General features: G+C 45.3%; 1 protein-coding gene across 4 annotated transcripts in view; it reads right to left on the bottom strand.

Annotated features, from left to right (window-relative positions):
* The window catches only part of FAM81B (family with sequence similarity 81 member B), a 408,082-nt gene that overhangs the window by 328,877 nt on the left and 52,420 nt on the right, over positions 1 to 26,785 (bottom strand). For all 4 annotated transcript variants that reach the window (XM_069225555.1, XM_069225546.1, XM_069225537.1 and 1 more), the window contains one exon: positions 1,166 to 1,409. In XM_069225555.1, the coding sequence (XP_069081656.1) occupies positions 1,166 to 1,409 (244 nt within the window). The remainder of the gene's footprint in view (positions 1 to 1,165; positions 1,410 to 26,785) is intronic.

Below are 26,785 nucleotides of genomic sequence, written 5' to 3'. Positions count from 1 at the left end.
CTGGGACGATTCTTAGTGGCCCACGGCCCTAGGCACCGCACCAACCCCCTCAGACCATGCACGCAACCTCGGATTCATCCTGGACCCGCTTCTCACCATGACCAAACAAGCCAACGCCGTATCATCTTCCTGCTTCCTCACTCTCTGCATGCTCCGAAAGATCTTCTGCTGGATCCCCGCCGACACCAGAAAAACTGTGGCCCTCGTCACAAGCCGCCTGGACTACCGAAACACCCTATACGCAGGAACCACCGCTAAACTCCAGAAACGTATGCAGCGAATACAAAACGCCTCCGCCCGCCTCGTCCTCGACATACCCCGCAACAGCCACATCTCCGCCCACCTGAGACACCTGCACTGGCTTCCCGTCAACAAAAGGATCACCTTCCGGCTCTTCACCCACGCACACAAAGCCCTCCACAACAAGTGACCCGAATACCTCAACCGTCGCCTCAGTTTCTACACGCCCACCCGTCAACTTTGCTCCGCCAACCTCACACTCGCCGCCGTCCCTCGCATCCGCCGCACCACGGCAGGTGGGAAATCCTTCTCCTACCTGGCGGCCAAGACATGGAACTCCCTCCCCGCCAACCTCAGGACCACCCAGGACCACCCTGCATTCCGGAGGCAGCTCTTCGAGCAGCAGTAACCCCCTCCCCCTAGCGCCTTGCGACCCTCACGGGTGAGTAGCACGCTTTATAAATGTTTTGATTTGATTTGATTTGATTTGGGCAAAATCTCTGTAGGGAATAGTGAATGCCAAAGCTTGCACCGCTGGTCTGTAGCCGCCGGTGGGATCGAGGGATTGAGTTCCTAAGCAGATGAAGTTGAAAGAAGGCTGAATTTGTCAGGATGGAGATGTGTTCAGTAATTTATTAACCTGTGTTAAAACTGGAAAGCATAGATTTCCCAAACTGAGAAGAGAAAAGGTGAAGCATTAATTGCTAATAGTTTCATTGGTCTGGGTGGCCACAGTAAGAATAAGCTAAGAGAAATTGACATCATTGGAAGAAAGAAAAGCAGCCAGCTGCTAATTGTTACTCAAAACAAAGCAAATGCCCCTTCCATTGGCTAACTAGAACCATAGGCAAATGAATGTAGCTTAAAGGTGAAACGATTGAGAGCGAGATATGGAGTGCTGGAAATTTGCATAAACGACGCTTACCTCTATATCTCTGCTGAGCTGACTGACGATACTGGTTATGGTGTGTATGTGGTTCTCCAGCAGCCGATGAGCCATCACTTCTCCCTGGTACGAGCCCCGGCTATTACGCAGGCTCACGACTAGTTCATCCTTGAGCCGGAACGCCTGATCCAAAAGAATGGCCGTGGTCCTCTCCTGATTGGATACCCGGTCTTCCAAAAAATGAGCTTGCACCCCGGGAATAGCAGGCAAGAAAGACTGCCCCCTGTCAAGAGAGCAGTATTGAGTAATGTGTACTGCACGTAGTATATTCAGTATAGAGTACAGTGGGATGTGCAATAACTCTTAGAAAAAGACAATATAAAACCGCATCAAGTGCTACACATTCGTGTGATCTAACATCTGATGCTGTTGCTGTAATCAATCTTTCAGTGAAGCAAAACTCACCTAATTAACATAGGGCGACAAATTAAAGACACAGACCTTCAATGGCGGCACAGGTGAAAACTTCAAAAGTGAATTCAGTCTCATATGCTTCAGGTGAAATGAATTCCCAGTAATGAAATATGTGCCCACAAGATGGTTCAGGTAGTTAATGTTTGTTGCCTCCGTACATTGTTATCTGCAGGCCAAGGGTTTAAACCTTGGCGAGGCCGACTGAACTTTCCACACTTCTGAGGTCAATTAACTGGGTACCATTGAATTGGATAATAATAAAACCTGCTTAGTAATAGCTACAAATGCGCTTAAGGGTGCCCTGGGTGTGAGGGTTGGTTCTTTGCTCTGTTAAGTGGTATGTGCCTTCTGAAGCAGAGGCGTGATAACAATAATAACTGTGAACTGTATAAGCAAGACATTTTGTGGACTCGGGTAGTGGGTTAAGTGCTGCAATTCTACTGATTTGATGTAGGCAGCAGAGTGCAAAGCTAAAGTGAAAAACAAGATTGACAAACCACAGCCGGGGTGTTTTAGGCCACAAAGTATATTGCTATGTCTTAAAAGACGGTTTTCTTCCACTCTCTTTTCTGTTCAAGCAGTTTAAGTTATATATTCAAAAGTATAAATGCATATAATGAAAGTTAAATATACAGGAAAATAAGGTACAGACCTGCTCAACTCTGCATCGCATTAGAGATAAAATAACACTCAGAGAAATGACAGCTCAGAAAATGACAGTTTTTATATTCAAGTACGGGCTGTGAGTCAGATAAGGCGCCCGCCAGTAACAGGCATTTCTATTCTCGGTTTACAGGGGATGCTGTTTGCACATTTCCTTAAACACCCTCCTCCCCGCTCCTCCCCCTCAATCCCCACACACAAAAAGTGAAGGGAGTCAGTAGTGCTGCACCCGACCCCACTCACATTCACTTGAGTATGTTAACCAATGGGGAGGACACTGGTTGTACGTCACAATATGGAGGGCAATAATATCGGCCTACACATATCTCGACTCCACCATATCGACTATTACTATATCATCAGCGTGAGTTTATATAATGAAGTGTAGATTTATTATTTTAGCTCCACACCTGCTTATTTGAAGATGAAGTGGTAGTCAATGTAAGGGCAAGGTCATATTAGAACATTGATAATGGCGACTCCCCACCTTCCTAGGATTTTTGATAAACTGTACTGTATAAGAATAGACCACACATGTGGTTTGACATGATAAAATACATGGGAAATAAACAGCATCAGACATATTCAGGACCTCTAGCTGGTTATTACAGTCTATGAATCCCTACGCACATGACTTGTTGGCTCACACAATGCAACAGATTCTCAGACTTCTGGATGTCATACTCTGGATACATGTGAGCCTCTTGCAGGAGTGTGCAACCTTTCTGAACTAGTTTGTATGGCCATACAATACATATCCACGTGAATGTAATCTCACTCAGGTGACAAACACAGATTGTGTATACCATACATCACATATAGTTCATTGTGGCTATCATACACAAACATAAAGTAAGTAGGCCAACATGTCCCCCGTCTTCCCTCTCTGCCCCCAAGCGCCTTCCACATATTCTGGATGGCAGCACAATATTTAGGGAGACAGCACTTAACTAAACCAACAGTTTCAAAGAAAACTATGTTTTTGCCTAAAACTCCTTGCTGCAGAACGCAAGGCTTCTGGAAATGAATGTGGTACTTACCCGTCAAGCAAGCATAATCTCTTATGTTACCAACTTAAAATGGTAGTCCAAATATAATAACTTGTGTTCATCACCCATCTTCAGTCTACACCAGAATCAATGGGCCTGTGGTCTGGAGGGTCCTCTCGTTCACCTCTTCATTTCAGACATGCTGAGAATGTGTTCTGGCACCGCGGTAACCTCACAGCAACCATCCGGACTTTGCTTTATGCCACAGAGTCCAGCCCTTGGGTCCCAAGAGTTTGGTCCATCTTTCAAGAGCCCTTCTCCTAGCTGCAGTCCAGAAGGCCTTTCTTTCCTCCTACTCCCATGCAAGGTTGGGTAGGACCAATGTACTGCGGGGCTTTTCACGGGCAGCTGGCCTGAATCGTCTGGCTCTCAGTCAGTCCACATCTGGACCTCATCATATATGCTCTCAGCAATCACTTCTGTAAGGGAACGCACCAATCACGGCGTCACAGGCGCTGACACTCACTCGGATACAGCTCCAGGCACACCTGATCACCGCGCCCTTCCTGAGTGAGGTGAAATGTGATGGTTCCACCTCGGGCCTGTAAGTGACCGCTCAGAAGCCTTTGCATCTGTTCTCAAGACTTTTCTGGAAACTCACAGCATTCTCTGTCCATCTTTCTTCTATTATAATCCACTGCTCCTCTCGGCGCCGGCACCACATTGGTTGCCGAGTGCTTTATCAAATAAATAAATAATGCATGGGTAAATAAGCAAATAAGCACACATGCTGCAACCACCCATGCATTACACATCATTTTATTTCAAGGTAGGGAAGGCAACGATACATAGGCAATGGAGATCAGACACCCAGTGTGGAAAATGCTGGATCCCGTGTATGCCCGCTCCCCCTGAAAGTAATGTGCCTAAAGGGCCATAGCTCCTGGAACTCTGTGACAGAAGATGCAGGCTTCTTCCTTTCTTTATAATTACTATAATGATCTGGGACGGCTTCAGCTTTCTAATAGCCAGAATATACAGGGGATTTACAATATGGACATGGAGCACAGGTCTACAGCCTTCCCTCGCAGATTTAAATGAACGAGTTATTTTTCTATATATTGTTACTATGGCCCTCGAGACACACCATACAGAATGCAATCGAGCTAAACAGATGTGAAGAACATGCTTAATGAAAGGGCGTGGACAGCTAATCAATAACCCATTACTGCTCGCAATCCCCTTTCTTTCTCTGAAAGAATAATTATGCAATACAAGTAATAACAATCCCTGTTATTCGCCAGTCTTTGTGCATGTTTTCTTTAATTCTCCAGAAACCTGCATTTAATCAGAGCAGGTCTCAGTTGTGACCTCTTGCGCGCGCGGCACGCGCAAGAACCTGTAATGGGCAGCCCGCAATGAATGGGGCGCGCCTCAGTGCACGTCCGCGAAATTATTATCTTTTCCAGGAAAAATGTCCTGGCGCTGCCCTCTGGGCCCAATGCCCAGGAATGTACATCCAAGGAGTGATGTACACCACGACGCTGCACAGGGGCATTTCTGAGAACTGAGCGTGGCTGCCGCAGCAGGTACCGTCTTCAGACTACTGAGGAGGGCGGGTGTCACTGTACGGCAGTGGGAATATTACAGCCGTTATCTCCATTACCGCTATATCATCGAGGGAAGTAGCTTAGGAGGTAAACACGGTAAATACAGGTTTCCCTTGACGATGCACTGATTGACAATGCAGTGTAAGTGATGTTTTATTACAAGTTGACATTGTAGACCTCATACGGCCCAGAGGAGATCATTATAGTCACTTAAGCAAGGATTCTCAAGACCAATGAAAACTGTTAATAGCTTAATGACATTTGCGTTCGTTAAGTGTGTTCAATTTTGCATATTCACTTTATGACATCTGAAGCGATGTCCATTATACATACATAAACCACGATGGCTGTCCTGCATGAGTACTTAACTACTTGTATTGAATACGTGGAGTAGTTTATTCTTCAGTTATGTTTTAAATGTTCTAAACGCGTTCTATGGATTTAGTTGAAAATATCGATTGAGTAATTCATCTTTCCCTTAGTTTCTGTGCATCAGCCTTCGCTTTTTCCTAAGGGACACAGGCTCGTACAACTGAGCTCCTGCTTCACCCCACAACTGAACTCTTCCTCGTCAGCCATTGTCAGTCCTCCTCTTATCTGGTCAGTCGAATGCATGAACATTCTCGCTGAGCTCCTGAAACCGCCCTCAGTTGTGAACACTCGGCTGCAACAATCAATATATGCGTGCGTCACTTGTGGGTTTTGTCAAGCCGCTGACACTCCTTACTGCCGTGTCAATACAATCTTAAGAACTGCCACAGCCCGAAGTTAGGGAGTGAGCAACTCCAATGTATACACTATAACGCTCTAAGGAATAAGCACTAAACATTTTATCACAAACATTTCCTCACAGACAATGTTGCTGAAGCACCGATAGTTTTAATTATAAGCACAGGGTCACACTGTTTTTAAGTGGATAATCCGTGATACCGCGCGTGGGATTTACTGCTTCACAAATGGCTGATGAGGAAGGGTGCAGTTATAGATGAAAACAGCGGGGGCCATTAACGTCAATTCACCGAAATGCCATGGGTAGCGGAAGTGGCATGCACGCACATCACGCGCCCTTTGTGCTTAAATTTCACTCTCACGCCCGTGCTTACACACATACTCAGACACACACCTATACACACTCTTACGTAAACATCCACCCACTTGCAAGCACCGCAAAACATACATTTAAAACCATTTTTTTTTAAATATGATCTAACACTATGCTCCAGGCACTGTCTTTGCCTCCTTTGAGGTCAGGGGGTCGCAAAAGCAATGTTAAGGGTCGCAAAGGGCAAGCCAGGGGTCGCAGATGAGACCCCTAAATGACGTCCATGGCGGGGCCTATCTTCAAAGCACATGATTTCTATATCGGTAGTAACATGAGGGGGATATCATGGCAGACAAATTAATGAACCTATCCGCTGTTCATGCAACAGGTCAAGGCTGATGGATGTGCGGCCATTGATTTCAACAAATCCTTTAGTACTGTTCCGGATTGAGACTGCTTGACCGCAGTTAAGTGAGTACAGCAGAATACAGGTGTTTGGCTCCTGACTGTGTGTGCCTCCTGCCAAAAGAAAGAGACACACAATGCACCCTGGGACAAGCAGCAATGTAACAAAAGCACGCGATGAGGAAGTCGGGAAATCTAATGGGAAATATGGGCCTGCGTAGTACAGCGGAGAGTCCAGTGTATTTCAAATATGTGGTCCCATCCTCTGAAATATCTACATACATCACGCTTTCTGAAAAGTGGTTTTGAAGAGGAATTTAACATCGTTGGAAATAACTAATAAAAATCGAAAGAGGGTCACACAATTCTCATGAAATACCACTGGGTGAGAATTAGATTCCATCGGGTTTTTCATAGTACGCAAAAAGACACCTTTGAAAAAAGTTCACACTTCGACAGTTAGTGATGGACTGCGGGCTGCAGCGCCAACAAAGGCAAAACTGATAATAAACTACATAATTCGTAAAAAGATAATTCCAGGGGCAAAATGTTTTGCCCAGAAGCCTGCAACCAGTGCTACGAACATTTGGGGGGACAAATACCAAGGCTGGGTGGTTTTGAGTCCACCTCATGCCTTTTTCATCTACCTCCAGACACTCACTGCCCTGTTATCTCACTTTTGTTGGTTCTTTCCCAGCCCTGATTTCTCCCTTTGTCACTTTTTTTCAGTTTTTCTCTTTCTTTACCATTTTTGTCCCAACTTGTGAGCTGTTTTCTCTCTCTTGCTCTGGGTGAACATATGACCCCATGTGTAGGAAGTTGGCTCTGTATATACTATCTCAAAGTGATAGATAGTGTGCACAGAGTCCAAGGGTCCCCCTTAGAGGTTGATAGTGGCAACATTAGATAATTCTAGTGCTTTATTTTGTGGGAGTGTGGTTGAGCAGTAGGCTTATTAGGGGGTAGTGTGTTAAGCATTTGTTGTACACACACAGGCAATAAATAAGGAACACACACACAAAGACTTAACTTCAGGCCAATAGTTTTTATATAGAAAAATATATTTTCTTAATTTATTTTAGAACCACAAGATTCAAAATTTGAAGTAAGTACATAAAATGCAAGGTACTCCACACAGGTAAGTAGGGAACTTTGATTTAAAACAGTAGTACGCACAGTTTTGGTTAAATTGGCAAATAGCTATTTTAAAAGTGGACAGTGCAAAATCAACAGTTCCTGGGGGAGGTAAGTATTGGTTAGTTTTTCAGGTAAGTAAAGCACTCACACAGTCAGTCTCCTGGGCATAGCAGCCCACCGTTGAGGGTTCAAGGCAACCCCAAAGTCACCGCACCAGCAACACAGGGCCGATCAGGTGCAGAGGTCAAAAGGGCCCAAAACACATAGGTGCCTATGTAGAACAGGGGTGCTCCAGTTCCGGTCTGCTGGCAGGTAAGTACCTGCGTCCTTGGGGAGCCGACCAGCGGAGTTTTGTAGAGCACTGGGGGGAACACTCGGCACGGGGCGGCCGAGTGCAGTGTACAAAGTTGGCATCAGGTTTGCTATAGGAAGCAATGGAGGGACCCAGGGGTCACTTAAGCGATGCAGGCAGGGCACAGGGGGGCTTCTCGGGCCAGCCACTGACTGGGCTAGGAAGAGGGCTGCCTGCTGGTCACTCCTGCACTGGAGGTTGGTTCCTCTCGGTCGTGGGGGCTGCGGGTGCAGTGCTTGGTCCAGGCGCCGGGTTCCTTGTTACCAGGCAGTCGCGGTAAGGGGATGCCTCTGGATCCTTCCTGCAGGCATCGCTGTGAGGGTGCAGGGGGGTCGACTCAGGTTACTCACAATGTCACAGTTGCTTGGGAGTCCTCTCTGTAGCGTTTGTTCTTTGGAGCTGAAGCCGGGAGTGTCGGGTGCAGAGTGAGAAATCTCACGCTTCCGGCGGGAAGGGCGAGTTATTTCAAAGTTGCAAAATGTTTGCAGTTGGTGAACAGTGACGCTGCTCTAAGAAGTTTCTTGGTCCTTCGGGTTCAGGGCAGCCCCCTGAGTCCTCAGAGGTCGCTGGTCCCTGTCGGATGCGTCGCTATGCAGGTTCTTTGAGTCTGGAGACAGGCCGGTAGGGCTGGGACCAAGTCAGTTGTCGTCTCCATCGTCTCTGCAGGGCTTTCAGGTCAGCAGTCCATCTTCTTTGTGTAGGTCGCAGGAATCTGATTTCCTGGGTTCAGGGTCACCCCTAAATACTGAATTTAGGGGGGTGTTTAGGTCTGGGGGGCAGTTGCGAATGGCTACTGTCCTTGAGGGTGGCTACACCCTCCTTGTGCCTACTCCCTGAGGGAAGGGGGGCACATCCCTAATCCTATTGGGGGAATCCTCCAAACTCAAGATGGAGGATTTCTAAAGGCAGGGGTCACCTCAACTCAGGGCCCCTTAGGGGCTGCCCTGACTGGTGGGTGACTCCTCCTTGTTTTTCTCATTATCATCTCCTGCCTTGCCGCCAAAAGTGGGGGCAGTGGCCGGAAGGGCAGGCATCTCAACTAGCTGGGATGCCCTGGGGTGCTGTAACAAAAGGTATGAGCCTTTGAAGCTCACCGCCAGGTGTTACATTTCCTGCAGGGGGAGGTGAGAAGCACCTCTACCTAGTACAGTCTTTGTTCCTGGCCACAGAGTGACAAAGGCACTCACCCCATGTGGCCAGGAATTCGTCTGGTTGTGGCAGGCTGGCAGAAACTGGTCAGCCTAGAACTAGGAGTCGGACTGGTATTCAGGGGGCATCTCTAAGATGCCCTCTGGGTGTGTTTTGCAATAAATCCCACACTGGCATCAGTGTGCATTTATTGTGCTGAGAAGTTTGATACCAAACTTCCCAGATTTCAGTGTAGCCATTATGGAACTGTGGAGTTCGTGTCTGACAAACTCCCGGACCATATACTCTTTATGGCTACCCTGCACTTTCAATGTCTAAGGTTCTGCTTAGACACTGTAGGAGAATTGTGCTCATGCACTTATGCCCTCACCTGTTGGATAATGCACCCTGCCTTAGGGCTGTAAAGCCTGCTAGAAGGGTGACTTACCTATGCCACAGGCAGTGAGAGGTGGGCATGGCACTTTGAGGGGAGTGCCATGTGGACTTAGTCATTTTCTCCCCACCAGCACACACAAGCTGTGAGGCAGTGTGCTGAGTGAGGGGTCACCAGGCATAAGACAAGCTGCAGCCCTTAGAGACCTTACCTGGCAATAGGGCCCTTGGTACCAGGGGTACCATTTACAAGGGACTTATCTGTGTGCCAGGGCTGTGCCAATTGTGGGAACGAAGGTACAGTTTAGGGAAAGAACACTGGTGCTGGGGCCTGGTTAGCAGGGTCCCAGCACACTTTCAATCATAACTGGCATCAACAAAAGGCAAAAAGTCAGGGGGTAACCATGCCAAGGAAGGCATTTCCTTACATAATTCCCCTCCCCCAAATGAAAGAGGATGAGACTAACCTTTTCTAAGAGAGTCTTCATTTGCTAAGTGGAAGAACCTGGAAAGGCCATCAGCATTGGCATGGGCAGTCCCAGGTCTGTGTTCCACTACAAAGTCCATTCCCTGTAGGGATATGGACCACCTCAACAGTTTAGGGTTTTCTCCTTTCATTTGCATCAGCCATCTGAGAGGTCTGTGGTCAGTTTGAACTGTGAAGTGAGTACCAAAAAGGTATGGTCTCAACTTCTTCAGGGACCAAACCACAGCAAAGGCCTCTCTCTCAATGGCACTCCAACGCTGCTCCCTGGGGAGTAATCTCCTGCTAATAAAAGCAACAGGTTGGTCAAGGCCATCATAATTTGTTTGGAACAGGACTGCTCCTATGCCATGCTCAGAGGCATCAGTCTGCACTACGAACTGCTTAGAATAATCTGGAGCTTTCATAACTGGTGCTGTGCACATAGCTTGCTTCAGGGTGTCAAAGGCCTTTTGACAGTCCACGGTCCAGTTCACTTTCTTGGGCATTTTCTTGGAGGTCAGTTCTGTGAGGAGTGTCACTATTGATCCATATCCCTTCACAAACCTCCTATAGTACCCAGTCAAGCCAAGGAATGGACTGACTTGAGCCTGGGTTTTTGGAGCTACCCAGTCCAGGATAGTCTGGATCTTGGGTTGGAGTGGCTGAACTTGGCCTCCACCTACAAGGTGTCCCAAGTAAACCACAGTACCTTGCTCTATCTGACATTTAGATGCCTTGATAGAGAGGCCCGCTGCTTGCAGAGCCTGCAAAACCTTCTTCAGGTGGACAAGGTGATCCTGCCAGTTAGAGCTGAAGACAGCAATATCATCAAGATAAGCTGCACTAAAGGACTCCAAGCCAGCAAGGACTTGATTCACCAACCTTTGGAAGGTGGCAGGGGCATTTTTTAAGCCAAAGGGCATCACAGTAAACTGGTAGTGCCCATCAGGTGTAGAGAATGCTGTTTTCTCTTTTGCTCCAGGTGCCATTTTTATTTAACAGTACCCTGCTGTCAAGTCAAAGGTACTTAAGTATTTGGCAGCACCTAATTTGTCTATGAGCTCATCTGCCCTATTTGGGATGGGGTGAGCATCTGTCTTGGTGACAGAGCAGAGCCCTCTCTAGTCCACACAAAACGTCATCTCTTTCTTGCCATCTTTGGTGTGAGGTTTGGGGACCAAGACCACTGGGGTAGCCCAGGGACTGTCAGAGTGCTCAATCACTCCCAACTCTAGCATCTTGTGGACTTCCATCTTGATGCTTTCTTTGACTTGGTCAGACTGTCTGAATATTGTATTCTTGACAGGCATACTGTCTCTAGTGTCCACATCATGGGTACACAGGTGTGTCTGACCATGGGTCAAGGAAAAGAGCTCAGCAAACTGCTGGAGGACCTTCCTGCAGTCAGCTTGCTGTTGGTCAGAGAAGGTGTCTGAGTAGGCAACTCCATCCACTGAGCCATCTTTAGCCTCAGTGGAGAGGAGGTCAGGGAGAGGTTCACTCTCTGCTTCCTGATCCTCATCAGTAACCATTAACATGTTTACACCTGCCCTGTCATGGAAGACATTGAGGCGGTTCACATTGATCACCCTCTTGGGGGTCCTGCTAGTGCCCAGGTCCACCAAGTAGGTGACCTGACTCTTCTTTTCTAGCACTGGGTAAGGGCCACTCCATCTGTCTGGAAGTGCCATGGGACCACAGGCTCCAGAACCCAGACTTTCTGCCCTGGCTGAAACTCAACCATTGCAGCCTTTTGGTCATATCACAACTTCTGGAGTTGTTAGCTGACCTCAAGGTTTTTGATTGTCTTTTCCATGTACTCTGCCATCCTAGAGCGGAGGTCTAGTACATAGTCCACTACATCTTGTTTAGGCTCATGGAGAGGTCTCTCCCAGCCTTCTTTTACAAGTGCCAGTGGTCCCCTTACAGGATGGCCAAACAGAAGCTCAAAGGGGGAAAACCGTGCTCCCTTCTGTGGCACCTCTATGTAGGTGAAAAGCAGCAATGGCAAGAGGACATCCCATCTCCTTTTGAGTTTTTCAGGGAGCCCCAAGATCATGCCCTTCAATGTCTTGTTAAACCTTTCTACAAGGCCATTGGTTTGTGGATGGTATGGTGTGGTGAATTTGTAAGTCACCCCACACGCATTCCACATGTGTTTTAGGTAAGCTGACATGAAGTTGGTACCTCTGTCAGAAACCACCTCCTTAGGAAATCCCACTCTGGTTAAAATACCTATGAGTGCTATAGCTACTGCAGGTGCAGTAGTGGACCTAAGGGGAATTGCTTCAGGGTTCCTGGCAGCAGGATCCGCTACTACCAGGCTATATTGGTTCCCTGATGCTGTGGGAGGTTCAAGTGGACCCACTATGTCCACTCCCACTCTCTCAAAGGGGTCCCCCACCACCGGAAGTGGAATGAGGGGGGCCTTTGGATGGACACCTGTCTTACCACGGGCTTGACAGGTGACACAGGAGGTGCAAAACTCCTTAACCTTCAGGGACATATTGGGCCAATAGAAATGGTTGACTAATGTCTCCCAAGTCTTGGTTTGTCCCAAATGCCCAGCAAGGGGAATGTCATGGGCTAAGGTCAGAATGAACTCCCTAAACTCCTGAGGCACTACCACTCTCCTAGTGGCATCAGGTTTTGGATCTCTTGCCTCAGTGCAAAGGAGTCCATCTTCCCAATAGACCCTGTGGGTTCCACTGACAGTTCCTTTTTGTCGCTCAGCTGCTTGCTGTCTTAGGCCTTCAAGAGAGGGACAACTCTTTTTTCCCTTATACAGCTGTTCCCTTGAGGGCCCCCTTGTCCCAAGAGCTCAACCTGATAAGGCTCTAGCTCCATGGACTCAGTTCCCTCAGGGGATAGAACATCTTCCTGGGAAGAGAGTTTCTGTTTCTTGTGCTGTGCAGAAGCTGGTTCCTCAGTCTTCTTTCCTTTTCTCTTGGAAGGCTGGTTCATTATTCCAGACTCCAACACTTCTTTGTCACCCTGAGCCCTGGTCTGTGCCCTTGTTTTGACACACACCAGTTCAGGGATACCCAGCATGGCTGCATGGGTCTTGAGCTCTACCTCAGCCAGGCCTTCTTGGGAATCAAAGTTTTTATCCTTATATCCATTTGTGGACTGTGAAGAGGCTCGGGCCCACCCTCCTGAGCAGGTTTTTGGGGCCCTGTAAAAGACTCTTTACTTTTGTCCTTGGATGTCTCACCACCCTTCCCCTGGGGAGGCTGTGTGACCCCTTTCTTTTGGTCACCCCCTGTGGAAGTCTTGGTCACCCTAGTCTTGACCCAGTGGTCTTCCTTCTTTCCCAATTCTTGGGGAGAAATTGGACCTAGGTTTACCAGATGTTGATGCAGTTTGTCATTAAAGCAATTACTTAACAGATGTTCTTTCATAAATAAATTATACAGCCCATCATAATCACTTACACCACTGTCAGTTATCCAATCATCTAGTGTTTTAACTGAGAAGTCAACAAAATCAACCCAGGTCTGGCTCGAGGATTTGCGATCCCCCTGAACCTAATCCTGTACTCCTCAGTTGAGAATCCAAAGCCTCAATCAGGGTATCCTTCATGAGGTCATAAGATTCTGCATCTTTACCAGAGAGTGTGAGGAGTCTATCCCTACATTTTCCAGTGAACATTTCCCAAAGAAGAGCTCCCCAGTGAGATCTGCTTACTTTTCTGGTTGCACAGCCCTCTCAAAAGCTGTGAACCACTTGGTGATGTCATCACCTTCTTCATATTTAGTTACAATCCCTTTCTCTGACCCTATTTAAGTTGCTGCCACCATTGATGGGACTTAAACCCATCTCTTTTCTTTCCCTTTCAATGACTGGGAGGTGCTTTTCTAAAGACAATCTTTTTGCCATCCTGGCTAACAAGATGTCCTCTAGATTGAGGCTGTCCTCAATGCTTACAGAGGCACTGGTCCACAGAGGAGCTACCCTGTGGCTGTGGAAGAACCAGGTTCTCTGACTTTGATATGTGGAGTCAGGGTTCTGCGAACCCTGTTCTCCCTAATTAAGACAGGAGGGGTGAGTTATTCCTCCTGTTCACTAATTTCCCTATCTGAAGGAGCATTCTCCACAACAGGGGGGTAGTCTCTTGTAAACTCTGCCAAGAGCTCCTTGAGCTTTGCCTTGGTAAGGTTGGACCCAGTCTTTATGTTTTTTAATCTTACAGAGAGACCTTAACTCTGACATCCCTAGATGCAGGTAAGGTGTGAGGTTGGGTTCCATCACTATCTCTTCTGTATGACTCATTATCACTCTAAAAGTTGGGATTACTTTTTTAAAAATCTAAAAGCTACTTCTAGAACCTAAATCCTAACTTTTACAAACCTTTAAACTCTAAAAGAGATGCTAACAGGGACTTATACAAGGCCCTAGCAGGACTTTTGCACATTTAGAAAAATAGTCAAATTGCAAAAATCAATTTCTAATGACAATTTTTGGAATTTTAGTCATGTGATCAGGTATTGGCCAGCAAATGCAAAGTCTTGGACCCCACCACTGATTCACCAATGTAGGAAGTTGGCTCTGTATATACTATCTCAAAGTGAGAGATAGTGTGCACAGAGTCCAAGGGTTCCCCTTAGAGGTTGATAGTGGCAAAACTAGATAATACTAATGCTCTATTTTGTGGTAGTGTGGTCGAGCAGTAGGCTTATCAGAGAGTACTGTTAAGCATTTGTTGTACACACAGGCAATAAATGAGGGACACACACTCAAAGACTTAACTCCAGGCCAATAGGTTTTTACATAGAAAAATATATTGTCTTAATTTATTTTTAGAACCACAAGATTCAAATTTGAGGTAAGTACATAAAATGCAAGGTAATTCACACAGTTAAGTATAGAACTTTGATTTAAAACAGTAGTACGCACAGTTTTGGTTAAAATGGCACATAGCTATTTTAAAAGTGGACAGTGCAAAATCAACAGTTCCTGGGGGAGGTAAGTATTGGTTAGTTTTTCAAATAAGTAAAGCACTCACACAGTCAGTCTCCTGGACATAGGCAGCTCACCGTTGAGGGTTCAAGGCAACCCCAAAGCCACTGCACCAGCAACATAGGGCTGGTCAGGTGCAGAGGTCAAAGGAGGGCCCAAAACACATAGGCGCCTATGGAGAACAGGGGTGCTCCGGTTCCAGTCAGCTAGCAGGTATGTACCTGCGTCCTCGGGGAGCAGACCAGGGGGGTTTTGTAGACCACTGGGGGACACACACACAAGCACACAAAACACACCCTCAGGAACACAGGGGCGGCCGGGTGCAGTGTGCAAAGTAGGTGTCTGTTAACATCAGGACAGTGCGCGCTCTACCGGCGACAATAATGCAAAAACCCAGCCTTTATGCAAGAGCATAATTCATGCATTATATTTATATGCAGTATGTTAACCTTTTGCATTGCAGAGTTTAACCTTGAAAAACACTATTAATTATGTTTGCAATAACTGTTCATTTGCAAGGTATTGCTGCAGACTTACTGAGTGTGTTAGGGTGTGGTCCCTTTCTAGGACCTCCTAGAATATTTCCCTGCAGCATGACTGGGTGTGGTTTGTGGGCTGGGCCAGACTCTATATAAGGGAGCCAGCCCAGCTCCACGTGCTCACTATTCAGAGGTTCCGGTGCAGAGCAGCAGCAACTTCCTGAGCTCCTGTTCCCGGAGGCCTACCTTGATGTTCCAGGCCTGCCCAGCATTATATTGGTGATCCTTGAGCAGGGCGGTAAGGCAGAGGTCGGGCCCCGTTCTCAAAGACTCTCGAGTTTTGGGCCTACTTGTGAAACTTTCAGAGTGCGCGATTCATTGCTCTCATGTAAACCTTGGCATTCAGATCGGCAACAGCTTGCGCAATCATTTCATGGCATTTGCATATTCTTGTTCGAATCGGCAGTGTGCGCGATTCATTTCCTGCATGTAAAACTTGATGTTCAGAACGGCAACAGCTTGCGCAATCATTTCATGGCATTTGCATATTCTTGTTCGAATCGGCAGTGTGCGCGATTCATTTCCCGCATGTAAAACTTGATGTTCAGATCGGCAACAGCTTGTGCGATCATTTCATGGCATTTTCATATTCTTGTTTGAATCTGCAGTGTGCGCTATTCATTTCCCGCATGTAAAACTTGATGTTCAGATCGGCAACAGCTTGCGCGATCATTTAATGGGATTTGCATATTCTTGTTTGAATCAGCATTGTGCACGATTAATTTCCAGCATGTAAAACTTGATGTTCAGATCGGCAACATCTTACGCGATCATTTCATGGCATTTGCATATTCTTGTTTGAATCAGCATTGTGCACGATTCATTTCCAGCATGTAAAACTTGATGTTCAGATCGGCAACATCTTGCGCGATCATTTCATGGCATTTAAAACTTTGGTGTGTTGTGTTTGTTGAGGTGCACACATTTATCCCGAGCTTTTGGATTTTCTGTAAAGATGCTTAATTCAAGGTGTGACATTCTTTGTGCATATTAAGCCCATAGTACAATTCCTATTGTTTTCCAGGGAATGTTTCAGATAGCCTTTTGTCCTCATGTAAAATTGCAATGTTTGTTCTGAAACATTATTCTAGAAGGTTCTTGTATTCTAGACAGTATGTGATATTTCATGAAAAGCTCATATGAAACATTGTATTAACCCATTCTTGATTTTTCCAGGTACCTAGATTTTTTTAGGCCTAGCTGGAGTCTAGTTCTAGGCCATTCATGTTTCTTCAGTATAGAGTGTTATTTCATGTTCCGAGTATCATTGAACCCTAGATTCAACAGAGTGTTATTTCATGTTCCGAGTATCATTGAACCCTAGATTCAACAGAGTGTTATTTCATGCTCCGAATATCATTGAACCCTAGATTCAACAGAGAGTTATTTCATGTTCCGAGTATCATTGAACCCTAGATTCAACAGAGTGTTATTTCATGTTCCGAGTATCATTGAACCCTAGATTCAACATAGTGTTTTTTCATGTTCCGAGTATCATTGAACCCTAGATTCAACAGAGTGTTATTTCATGTTCCGAGTATCATTGAACCCTAGATTCAACAGAGAGTTTTTATGAAAATCAATGTGATTATATCTTGATATTGTGTTGTTTAACCTTTTGCTTCCTACAGGTCTCCTTCCCAGCTGTTCCCTACCTAATCCCCTTTTACCCCCACTTGGACTCTCTCAGGCTTTGTGATATTTCTATCGGAGCTTTGGAGCTGTCTAGTGGTGGACATGTAGGGAACATGCGCAGGCCCCGAGGATCTGGTCTCCCTGACAGTGCCGGGTTTGCTGTAGAAATCAATGGAGGGACCCGGGTGTCACTCTGGCGATGCAGGCAGGGCACAGGGGGGGCTTCTCGAGCCAGCCGCCCACTGAACTAGGTTCCTCTTGGTCATGGGGGCTGCAGGTGCAGTGCTTGGTCCAGGCATCCGGTTCCTTTGTTACCAGGCAGTCGCGGTCAGGGGGAGCCTCTCAATCCTCTCTGCAGGCGTCGCTGTGGGGGTGCAGGGAAGTCGACTCAGGATGTCCACATTGTTGGAGTCACCTGGGAGTCCTCTCTGCGGTGTTGGTTTCTCCAAACTTGAGCCGGGGCCGGCTGGTGCAGAGTGTGAAGACTCACGCTTCTGGCGGGAAGTGAGAGTCTCTTTAAAGTTGCTTCTTTGTTGCAATTTTGCTGCTGTTTCTGGACAGAGCCGCTGTCCGAGGTTCTTGATCCTTTAGCTGCAGGTCAGTTCTCTGAGTCCTCAGAGGTCATTGGTCCCGCTGGATGCGTCGCTGTGCAGGTTCTTTGAGTCTGGAGAGAGGCCGGTAGAGCTATGGCCAAGTCAGTTGTTGTCTCCGTCGTCTCTGCGTGGCTTTCAGGTCAGCAGTCCTTCTTCTTTCTTCAGGTTGCAGGAATCTGATTTCCTGGGTTTGGGGTGTGTTTATGTCTGGGGGGCAGTAGCCAATGGCTACTGTCCTTGAGGGTGGCTACACCCTCCTTGTGCCTCCTCCCTGAGGGAAGTGGGGCACATCCCTATTCCTATTGGGGGAATCCTCCAAAACCAAGATGGAGGATTTCTAAAGGCAGGGGTCACCTCAGCTCAGGGCACCTTAGGGGCTGTCCTGACTGGTGGGTGACTCCTCCTTGTTTTTCTCATTATCTCCTCCTGACATTCTGCCAAAGGTGGGGGCTGTGTCCGGAGGGACGGGCATCTCCACTAGCTGGGATTCCCTGGGGTGCTGTAACAACAGGCATGAGTCTTTGAGGCTCACCGCCAGGTGTTACAGTTCCTGCAGGGGGAAGTGAGAAGCACCTCCACGCAGTGCAGGCTTTGTTCCTGGCCACAGAGTGACAAAGGCACTCACCTCATGTGGCCAGAAACTCATCTGGTTATGGCAGGCTGCCAGGAACTGGTCATCCTAATACTAGGAATTGGACTGGTATACAGGGGGCATCTCCAAGATGCCCTCTGTGTGCATTGTTCAATAAATCCCACACTGGCATCAGTGTGGATTTATTGTGATGAGAAGTTTGATACCAAACTTCACAGATTTCAGTGTAGCCATTCTGGAACTGTGGAGTTAATGTTTGACAAACTCACAGACCATATACTCTTTATGGATACCCTGCACTTACAATGTCTAAGGTTTGGCTTAGACACTGTAGGGGCATAGTGCTCATACAACTATGCCCTCACCTGTGGTATAGTGCACCCTGCCTTAGGGCTGTAAGGCCTGCTAGAGGGGTGACTTACCTATGCCACAGGTAGTGGAATGTGGGGAGTGCCATGTCGACTTAGTAATTTTCTCCCCACCAGCACACACAAGCTGTGAGGCATTGTGCATGTGCTGAGTGAGGGGTCCCCAGGGTGGCATAGTACATGCTGCAATCCTTAGAAATCTTCCTTGACCACAGGGCTCTTGGTATCAGGGGTACCAGTTACAAGGGACTTATCTGTGTGACAGGGCTGTGCCAATTTTGTGAACAAAGGTACAGTTTAGGGAAAGTACACTGGTGCTGGGGCCTGGTTAGCAGGATCCCAGCACACTTCCAATCATAACTAGCGTCAACAAAAGGCAAAAAGTTAGGGGGTAACCATGACAAGGGAGGCACTTCCCTACACTGGCTATTCGGCTAATCAACCCCACCATGCCAGCACCTGGATACCCTCACAGGTGACAAAAAGTACTCTATAAATCTATTGATTGAATCCATGTAGATAGACCAGTGTTTTAAAGACATGGGACATGATTTAGGGGGTTATTCCAACTTTGGAGGAGGTGGTAATCCGTCCTAAATGTGACGGATTTACCACCAGCCGTATTACGAGTTCCATAGGATATAATGGACTCGTAATACGGCTGGTGGTATATCCGTCACTTTACCGTCACTTTTGGGACGGATTACCATTTCCTCCAAAGTTGGAATAACCCCCTTAGTGTTTAGCAGACAAGATATACCATTACAACCTTGACGTAGTATTCTGCCCACCAAACCCTTAGTCCGGCCTCCTCGTTTAGAGGTTGGGCGTACCATTAGTATTCCATAGAAGGAGCTCCCCTTTGGTTCCTTCAACTGGATATACTTTATCCAACAGCCCAACAAAGTAGGGGCCATCGGAGGAAGAACATTACATCCCAGTGTATCTAAGGTGGATATTGTAATATCTTTATTTTCCTGTACATCGCTGAGGGACATGAAACAAATAATATTATGGGGAAATTTCTATCTTGTTTTTCAGAAATAAACTCATCTTAAAGTATAATTTCTAAGAACCATTTCTAGATCAGCACTTTTCAAAATCCAACATTTGCTACAATATTTTCTATATGTTCTGTGGGATAGAACCTGATTCTATGCACCTCTATTAATGGCTCTTTAACGTCTTGATCCAAAGGGATATGATCCTTGTCAAAAGTAGTATTTGAGGGGAATGTGTTTGAATCAAACCCAAACAACTTTTTGTTCAATCCTACAATCCTGAAATGTTTGAAAAATCCAACTGTTCATTGTCATATTTGGCCAATAATAAAGTAATTTGGATAAAGATGCATAGAAATATGCATAGAAATATAACTATGCAAATGAAAGATAATGTTCTACCTCACTTGACATTTGCTATATCTTTAGGTTGGAACACTATGGTTATGTCATGCTGTAGTTTTTCTAGTATAGTGAATGCATAATGAGCTAACACAGTCTCTTGACTAAACAAGCACTGAATAATATACCATTATTTCTAGGGTTAATTCTTTTAAAGACATTTTCGACAACTTCAGTCTAACCTCATGGCATCATTTTTCTGCACTGTCTAGTTATGGCTTCACATCTGAAGATAAGTAAGAAAATATTTTTCTTGACCCAGTTCTTAAAAAGCTGTATATTAATGGGGTATCTAACATTACTGCTTACTTCACAAAGGTAATTATTGAGTAAAGGGGCTTACAATGTTAAGGGATAACTTAAACATATGTGATCTGACCACTAAACACTATCAAACCCCGTTAGGGGGCCGCAGGGCAGATAAGGCCTACTGAGGCTCAAAAGTGCTGTCATCCACTGGTGTCCTATTGCCCATCCTACTGTGGCTCTGTAAACTGGACAAAGCCCAACCCTTTGTACATTTGACTCTCATGGTACAGAGGATGAAAATTCAAAGGGTTGTCAGGGAAGCACTCTTGAGGCAAGACTTCAGAATTCAACAGTCAACCAACAGACGTAAACACTCAATGTCCATCACAGTACATGCTTTTTTACATAAAAGAAATTACTTTGGAACACACAATAGAACTAAAGGATTCACAAAGCATGGTACTCTGCCACCACTGTATTATGTGCTCAACAAGGACAGGAAGAGTAGTATTCTGTTCGCTATGAAACCCCCTTGGTGCTCCCACCTGGGCAGAAGACATGTCTCGGGTCCAGTATTGTCAGGGACCAGCCTAGACCTATGTGCATAAGCAAGATTAACATGACACCAGTGTCAAAATAAAGGTTATGATACCAGATTTGCATGGAGTAGGAAACTCAGATCAGGGAAAAACTCACATATACTATGCAGGGGACATTCACATGCATCCAAGCTGACCAGAGACTGCCTCCTTTTATTGCCACCCTTTGCCCCATGCAAAATTAAATCTGTAATTAAAACCACTGAAAGATAATTTGGGGTTCCATTCCTACCTTTTGAGAATGCTTACCTAATCATATACTAGCCAGATCATTTCTCTTAGTGTAAATATGTGAAGCTTTAAGGCCTTTTTATGTTCCCTAATACATACAGAAACTCCAGCTGAGAAGATCTGGAGGATAGATTTAATCTGTAAAATGTATATAGTATGTGTGCAACACTTAATTACAGTAATACAGTGAAAGACACCACAGTTTAGAAAAAGTAAAGAATGTTTATCAAAGTAAAACAAGACTAAAACAACAAAAATCCAATAAGCAGAATTCAAGATATTAATTTTTAAAGATTAAGGGCCTGATTACAGCTTTGGCAGAGGGGGTTAATCCATCCCAAATGTGACGGATATCCCACCCACTGTATTACGAGTTCCATAGGATATAATGGACTGGTAATACAGCGGGCGGGATATCCGTCACATTTGGGACGGATTAATCCCCTCCGCCAAAGTTGTAATCAGGCCCTAAATGTGAAAGGAGTGCTTAGAAGTTACTAGCAGTTGAAAGTTTACTTGAGGTCGCAAGGGACCGGTACAAATCCAAAGTTCAGGCCGACTGTGATGGAAGGTAGGCCAGCTACAGAACCCATACAGGGTCAACTGAAACAGTACCTTTGATGAAGTAAAGCGTCAACATAAAGGGCATGATGCATGACACGTCGCTTTTGCAGATATCACCTGCAGAACCCACTTCTTAGGCCCAGGGCTGGAGGGGGCACCTCAGGCTAGGGTAGAACACACAGATGGCAGAGTTTAGCAGCACCAGGAGAATTGCGGGCAGCCTTTGATATCCCTGAGATTGCAGAGATCGAGGAGCAAGCCGACAAGCCCTTGGAGAATCTTGGGCTAGAGAACAGGTCCAGTCCTTCTCACTCCAGACAAGAAGCAGCAGGCAGCAGGCCAACACAGCAAAGCAAGAAGCAAAGTGGCAGTCCCTCCTACAGCACAACACACATCAAGCAGTAGGCTGATACAGCAATGCAGTTGTATAGTGGCAGTCCCTCCTGGCAGCACAGCAGTCAGTCCTTCCTGGCAAAGTGTCCTGGGTTCCAGTAGAGTTCTGATTTGGTGGGATTTGGGGTCCAGAACTTATACCCAAATGTTCTTTTGAAATGGGTGAGACTTCAAGGGGCCTTTGAAGATCATAAGGTCCCTGTCCTTCCCTCCCTGGCTCCAGACACTCTAGAAGGGGTTATACAGCCCTTTGTGTGGGGAGAGGCACAGCCCTATTCAGGTGTTCTTGAGGCAAACGAGGTGTAAGTGAGGCAGTGCTAAGCTCTGCCCCCCATCAAGCCAGTTAAAGGCCCATTAAGGCCCATTAAGTCACCCTTAAGCTCCCTTTGTGTGTGACTGTCTAGAGGAAATGCACAAAGCCCAGCTGTCACCAACCCCAGACATGTACTCAGAGACAGGCAAAGGCACAGAACAGTAAAAGAAAGAAACTATCAACTTTCTAAAAGTGGCATTACCAGAGTTACAGTTTATAATGCAATTTCACCATAAGTTGTGATTTTAAATTGTGAAACCAGAGACACCAAACACCAAATTTATTTTCCCAACTGAAAGTTACAATTAAAGGCTGCTTCAAGGTAACTCCATTGTTAACCTATGGGAGAGGAAGACCTTGCAAAAGTAAAAAAAGAATGTAATAGTTTTTCACTACCAGTACATAGTAAACTTAAATGTACATGTCCAACATTTTGAATTTACTACACCCTGCCCTTAGATTTAACTATGGCATACCTTAGGAGTGACTTACATGTAATAAAAAAAGAAAGTTTGAGCCTGGTAATTGGGTGCACTTGCCAGGTCGAATTGGCATTTTAAACTGCACACACAGGCTCTGCAGAGGCAGGCCTGAGACATGTTTGAAAGGCTACTGTATTGTACTAGGGACTTACAAGTAAATTATATGTGCCAATTGTGGATAAGCCAAGAGTGCTATGTTTAGAGTAAAGAGTACCTGCACTTTAACACTAGTCAGCACTGGTCGAGTGACAGAATCCAAAAAGCCAGCCAAAAAAAGGTCAGTAAAACAGGTCATAGGGCAAAAAGTTGGGGGAAACCAGGTCTAACACAATAAAAAACCTCCTTTTGTGTGATACCAAGACCTATGAAGCCGTGCAGAGATTGCCAATGATCTGCAAAGAAAGTAGGGTCCTGACTGAGTAAGAATTACCTGAAGCATTTACCATAGCCTGTCCTGCAAGTTCATAATTGCCTGGAAGCAATAGCCTGTTAGCATTATCTAGGAACTGTTTTGCATGCAGATTTGCCATTTCGTGCCAGAGGAAAATATTTTCCAAAATGGGAACGGAGGTTTTCAGCGAAAATAGCTGAGTATACCTCCACATGTCCCATTAAAGATTGAAAAAAAAACATTGTCACTGGTTCTTTGGTAGACTAACTAGGGCATTGGAAGTGAGCCACGAATTGCTCAACCTTGTTACGACCCACTGATCAAGTAGAACTAGCATGTATAAGGGCGTTCTTCGTGCCAGGCGCGCACTTCTCTACATGGGCTGATTCAAAACGTAGACTGCCAGAACGCTCCCTCTCTCCATAAAGTCTAGTCTTTCGGGTATGCGCTGCAAAACTAAAGTCCAAACACATATGAGGAGCAATATGGGATGTATTCCACAGACTACAGAATATTTGTCTGATTCGTGTTTCACGATAAGCAATTGCTTTTTCCGTGGCAAAATCAGAACGACTTCGGTCAATACAATTACAAAATAAAAAAAATCAATACATTCGAATAATACATATATGCAAATTTGAATTTAAGATAAATTGATTCGGTATTGCCAAATAACTACTTCCAATTTCATCTTCATGCATAAAAATATATTATCCTAGGCATCTCAAGAGAGATGTACCATGAAATCCTATCACGATAGTAATTTTCTTATGTGTATAAGTGCCGATAACTTCACCACCTCAATCATATGTCTCTAGAGCTTTATTCTGTCTTTTTACTCATAGTTTTATTGTTTAATTGCAACGGCCAAGCCTTTCTTTCAAATTCTAGTTTTAAGTAGATGAATCACTCTTTTATTTTAACTTTCATCGTTCGTTTTATTAGCTATTTTATCATATGCACAGAGGTGCACTTCCAGGCCTCGTGCATGTATAGCTCTTGGTCGGGTGGCTGAGCTCCCGCTTTTGCTTGTCATGTCATCTCCGTTCCGTCGCATTGAAGATAGTTGAGCCAGAGGACTTTCCTCCAACAGAGCATAGCCATCCTCCAAACTCAATCTACTGCATTGCCATTTTTGGCAGATTGTACCTTACCACCCTCTTATAAATCAGTTCCTAGTCGACACCAGTGACCAAAGAGAGTGAAGAACCAGCACGCAGCCCCACAATCTTTATTGAGAATTGGACGATTGTCCCTTTGAAACATCTAGGAGATGTCAAGTCATCATGACTTGCTAGTTCAATAACTTTTTATGGTTTCACCCACGAGTTTTATTCGTTTTAAGTCTTCACTTTAAAAATAAACATTTCCTTGAGACCTTCTCATTTTTCAGGCATAGTTTCTATTTGCCTCAGTCCCATTCATCTTTTTAACCCTGCAAACCAGTTATGTCCTTTCAATATCAGTTATAATATTTAGGCCTTGTCTACAAATTATTAACTCTTAAAAGAATTGCAGTAGATATGTTTCATATTTGTATTTCATCAAGTTCTGGATGACCCGAATTTTATTTCACTTTCTCTGCTGAATCATTATCTTTTATTAGTGATACAAATGTTGTCTTTAAAGCAGTCTTGTGCCTGACTGAAGACTGATCAGATTTTTAATTTCAGGGAGCTCTATGTCACCATTATGTAGACCATCTGAGTATGCCTCCCGCCTGAGGCCTGGTATGAAAGAGTTTGTAGTGCATAGTAGAGGAATACAATTCGTAAAATTAGTTATCATAAAACAGTTTAATATCATTAATTAATTATGTAAAGAAATGTAACCTGTGCCACCGGCTACTGCCGGAGTAGAATATCATTTAGAAAATACTATGACTAACAGCAAATTAATTTTCCACATTTGCCAGCACAGGGCTTCCCGTACTTATTTTAATACTGAACTATATTTCAAACATTCACTGTTACAAAATGTTCTGTAATTCTCTGTGTCAGAGGTGAGTAAATGATATGCGTGTTTTTGTATTGCTTTCTTGGACTTGTTGTATTTGTAATATTGTATTTAGCCTGGAATTAAATTACGAGGGCACAAATGCAGTAAATAGAAAAAGGACTGGATGAGCTGCTCTCACCTGTAATGGGATAACTTTAGGCCTCACTGGCATCCATCCTCTACGCCTCACATAGTAGTAAGTATTGTATCTTAATTTGAACGATCCTGTGACCTGTTGTACACCACAATGTGAACGCGGCTACACATCACTTATAACTCTCTACTGCACAACGGCCCATCGTGCCCTAGGCCACTATGCATGCATATATGTATCCACGTTAGGGACAGTTATAGCACAATCTTGCTGCAGGGCAGCAGGGCACTGTGCCATGGTGGGGTACAAAAGGGCTTACTTCGACAGTAAGACGAGAGTGGTACGGAGCAAAATTTGTTTGCATGTAGGCCAAAGAAGGAACCAATAGGTACAGGAGAGAAGAGCTGGTTTGCAGTCAAGGTTACACAGGCATATTACGCACTGTTCACCTGATACATAACATCCATGGCCCTTATGCATAACACCCAGCGACCCACTGATGCACAGCCCCCACCTCTACCCTGATGCAGGACACCCTGGGCCCGAGTCTCCAAAAAGTCTGAAATCTGCACCCACCGGTTTTGTCGGAAAAATATTTTTGGTCGTAGAGAAATCACTTTCTCCACTGCTAACTGCCCCTATTTTAGCACTCAGTTCTCCTTTCCACCTTGAAAATAATTTACCTCTATCGCTGGCAGGAGTAAACATCCCACCTTTTTCAGGATAGAAAGGGGATGGTAACTGGTTTGTAAATACCTAAACTGTGTAAGTTTGTGGGTGTGAGCAAACTTATAGGTCATTCCAGCCCAGGCACACCCAATCGCCAAGGACCGTTGCCCAAGTCTGTACATTTAATCACATCAAAATCTTTCTGTGATTACATTTTTTAGTGATTGCAAAACCCAACTTTGAGACTAGCAGAAATGGTGATTTGCTCATAACAAAATGCCTATTTGTGCATGTGATTTTAAGGTACACAAATAGTTTTGAAAGCCGAGTCCACTTGTTCAACTGATGAGAACCACCTCAGTTCTTCTCAGAGGCACATCACCCTTCAGGGTGTAGTACACAATCCAGGGTATAATATAAACATATTATCCCTGATAAAACCAAAATTAAGATAGCATACTCACTTTTACTTCAGTGAAAATACTGGAGCATACTAACGAGGTTCAAAGACAAAGGAGTGTGGGCCTTCCACTAGATAGGAGATATTGGATTTCAGGTTGGGGTCCTTTAGTCGTGGCATCTGTAATGGAAAATACACACGCGTCTGTTGGTAAATGGCCCTGCCTAAAGGATAACTCCAAACTTTTTGCCTTCCTCCTTCTCTTTTTCTGACCTTGTTTTTGTTGACTTCAGGACTCTGGGCACTTTACCACTGCTAACCAGTGCTAAAGTGCATGTGCTCTCTCCCTAAAACATGGTAACATTGGCTCATACCGAATTGGCATATTTTATTTACTTGTATGTCCCTAGTAAAGTGGTCTACATGTGCCCAGGGCCTGTAAATTAAATGCTGCTAGTGGACCTGCAGCACTGATTGTGCCACCCATATAAGTAGCCTCTGAACCATGTCTCAGGCTTGCCATTGCAC

The sequence above is a fragment of the Pleurodeles waltl genome, chromosome 1_1, assembly GCF_031143425.1.
Source record: "Pleurodeles waltl isolate 20211129_DDA chromosome 1_1, aPleWal1.hap1.20221129, whole genome shotgun sequence".
Lineage (NCBI taxonomy): Eukaryota > Metazoa > Chordata > Amphibia > Caudata > Salamandridae > Pleurodeles > Pleurodeles waltl.
This window is presented reverse-complemented; position numbering and strand designations above follow the sequence as displayed.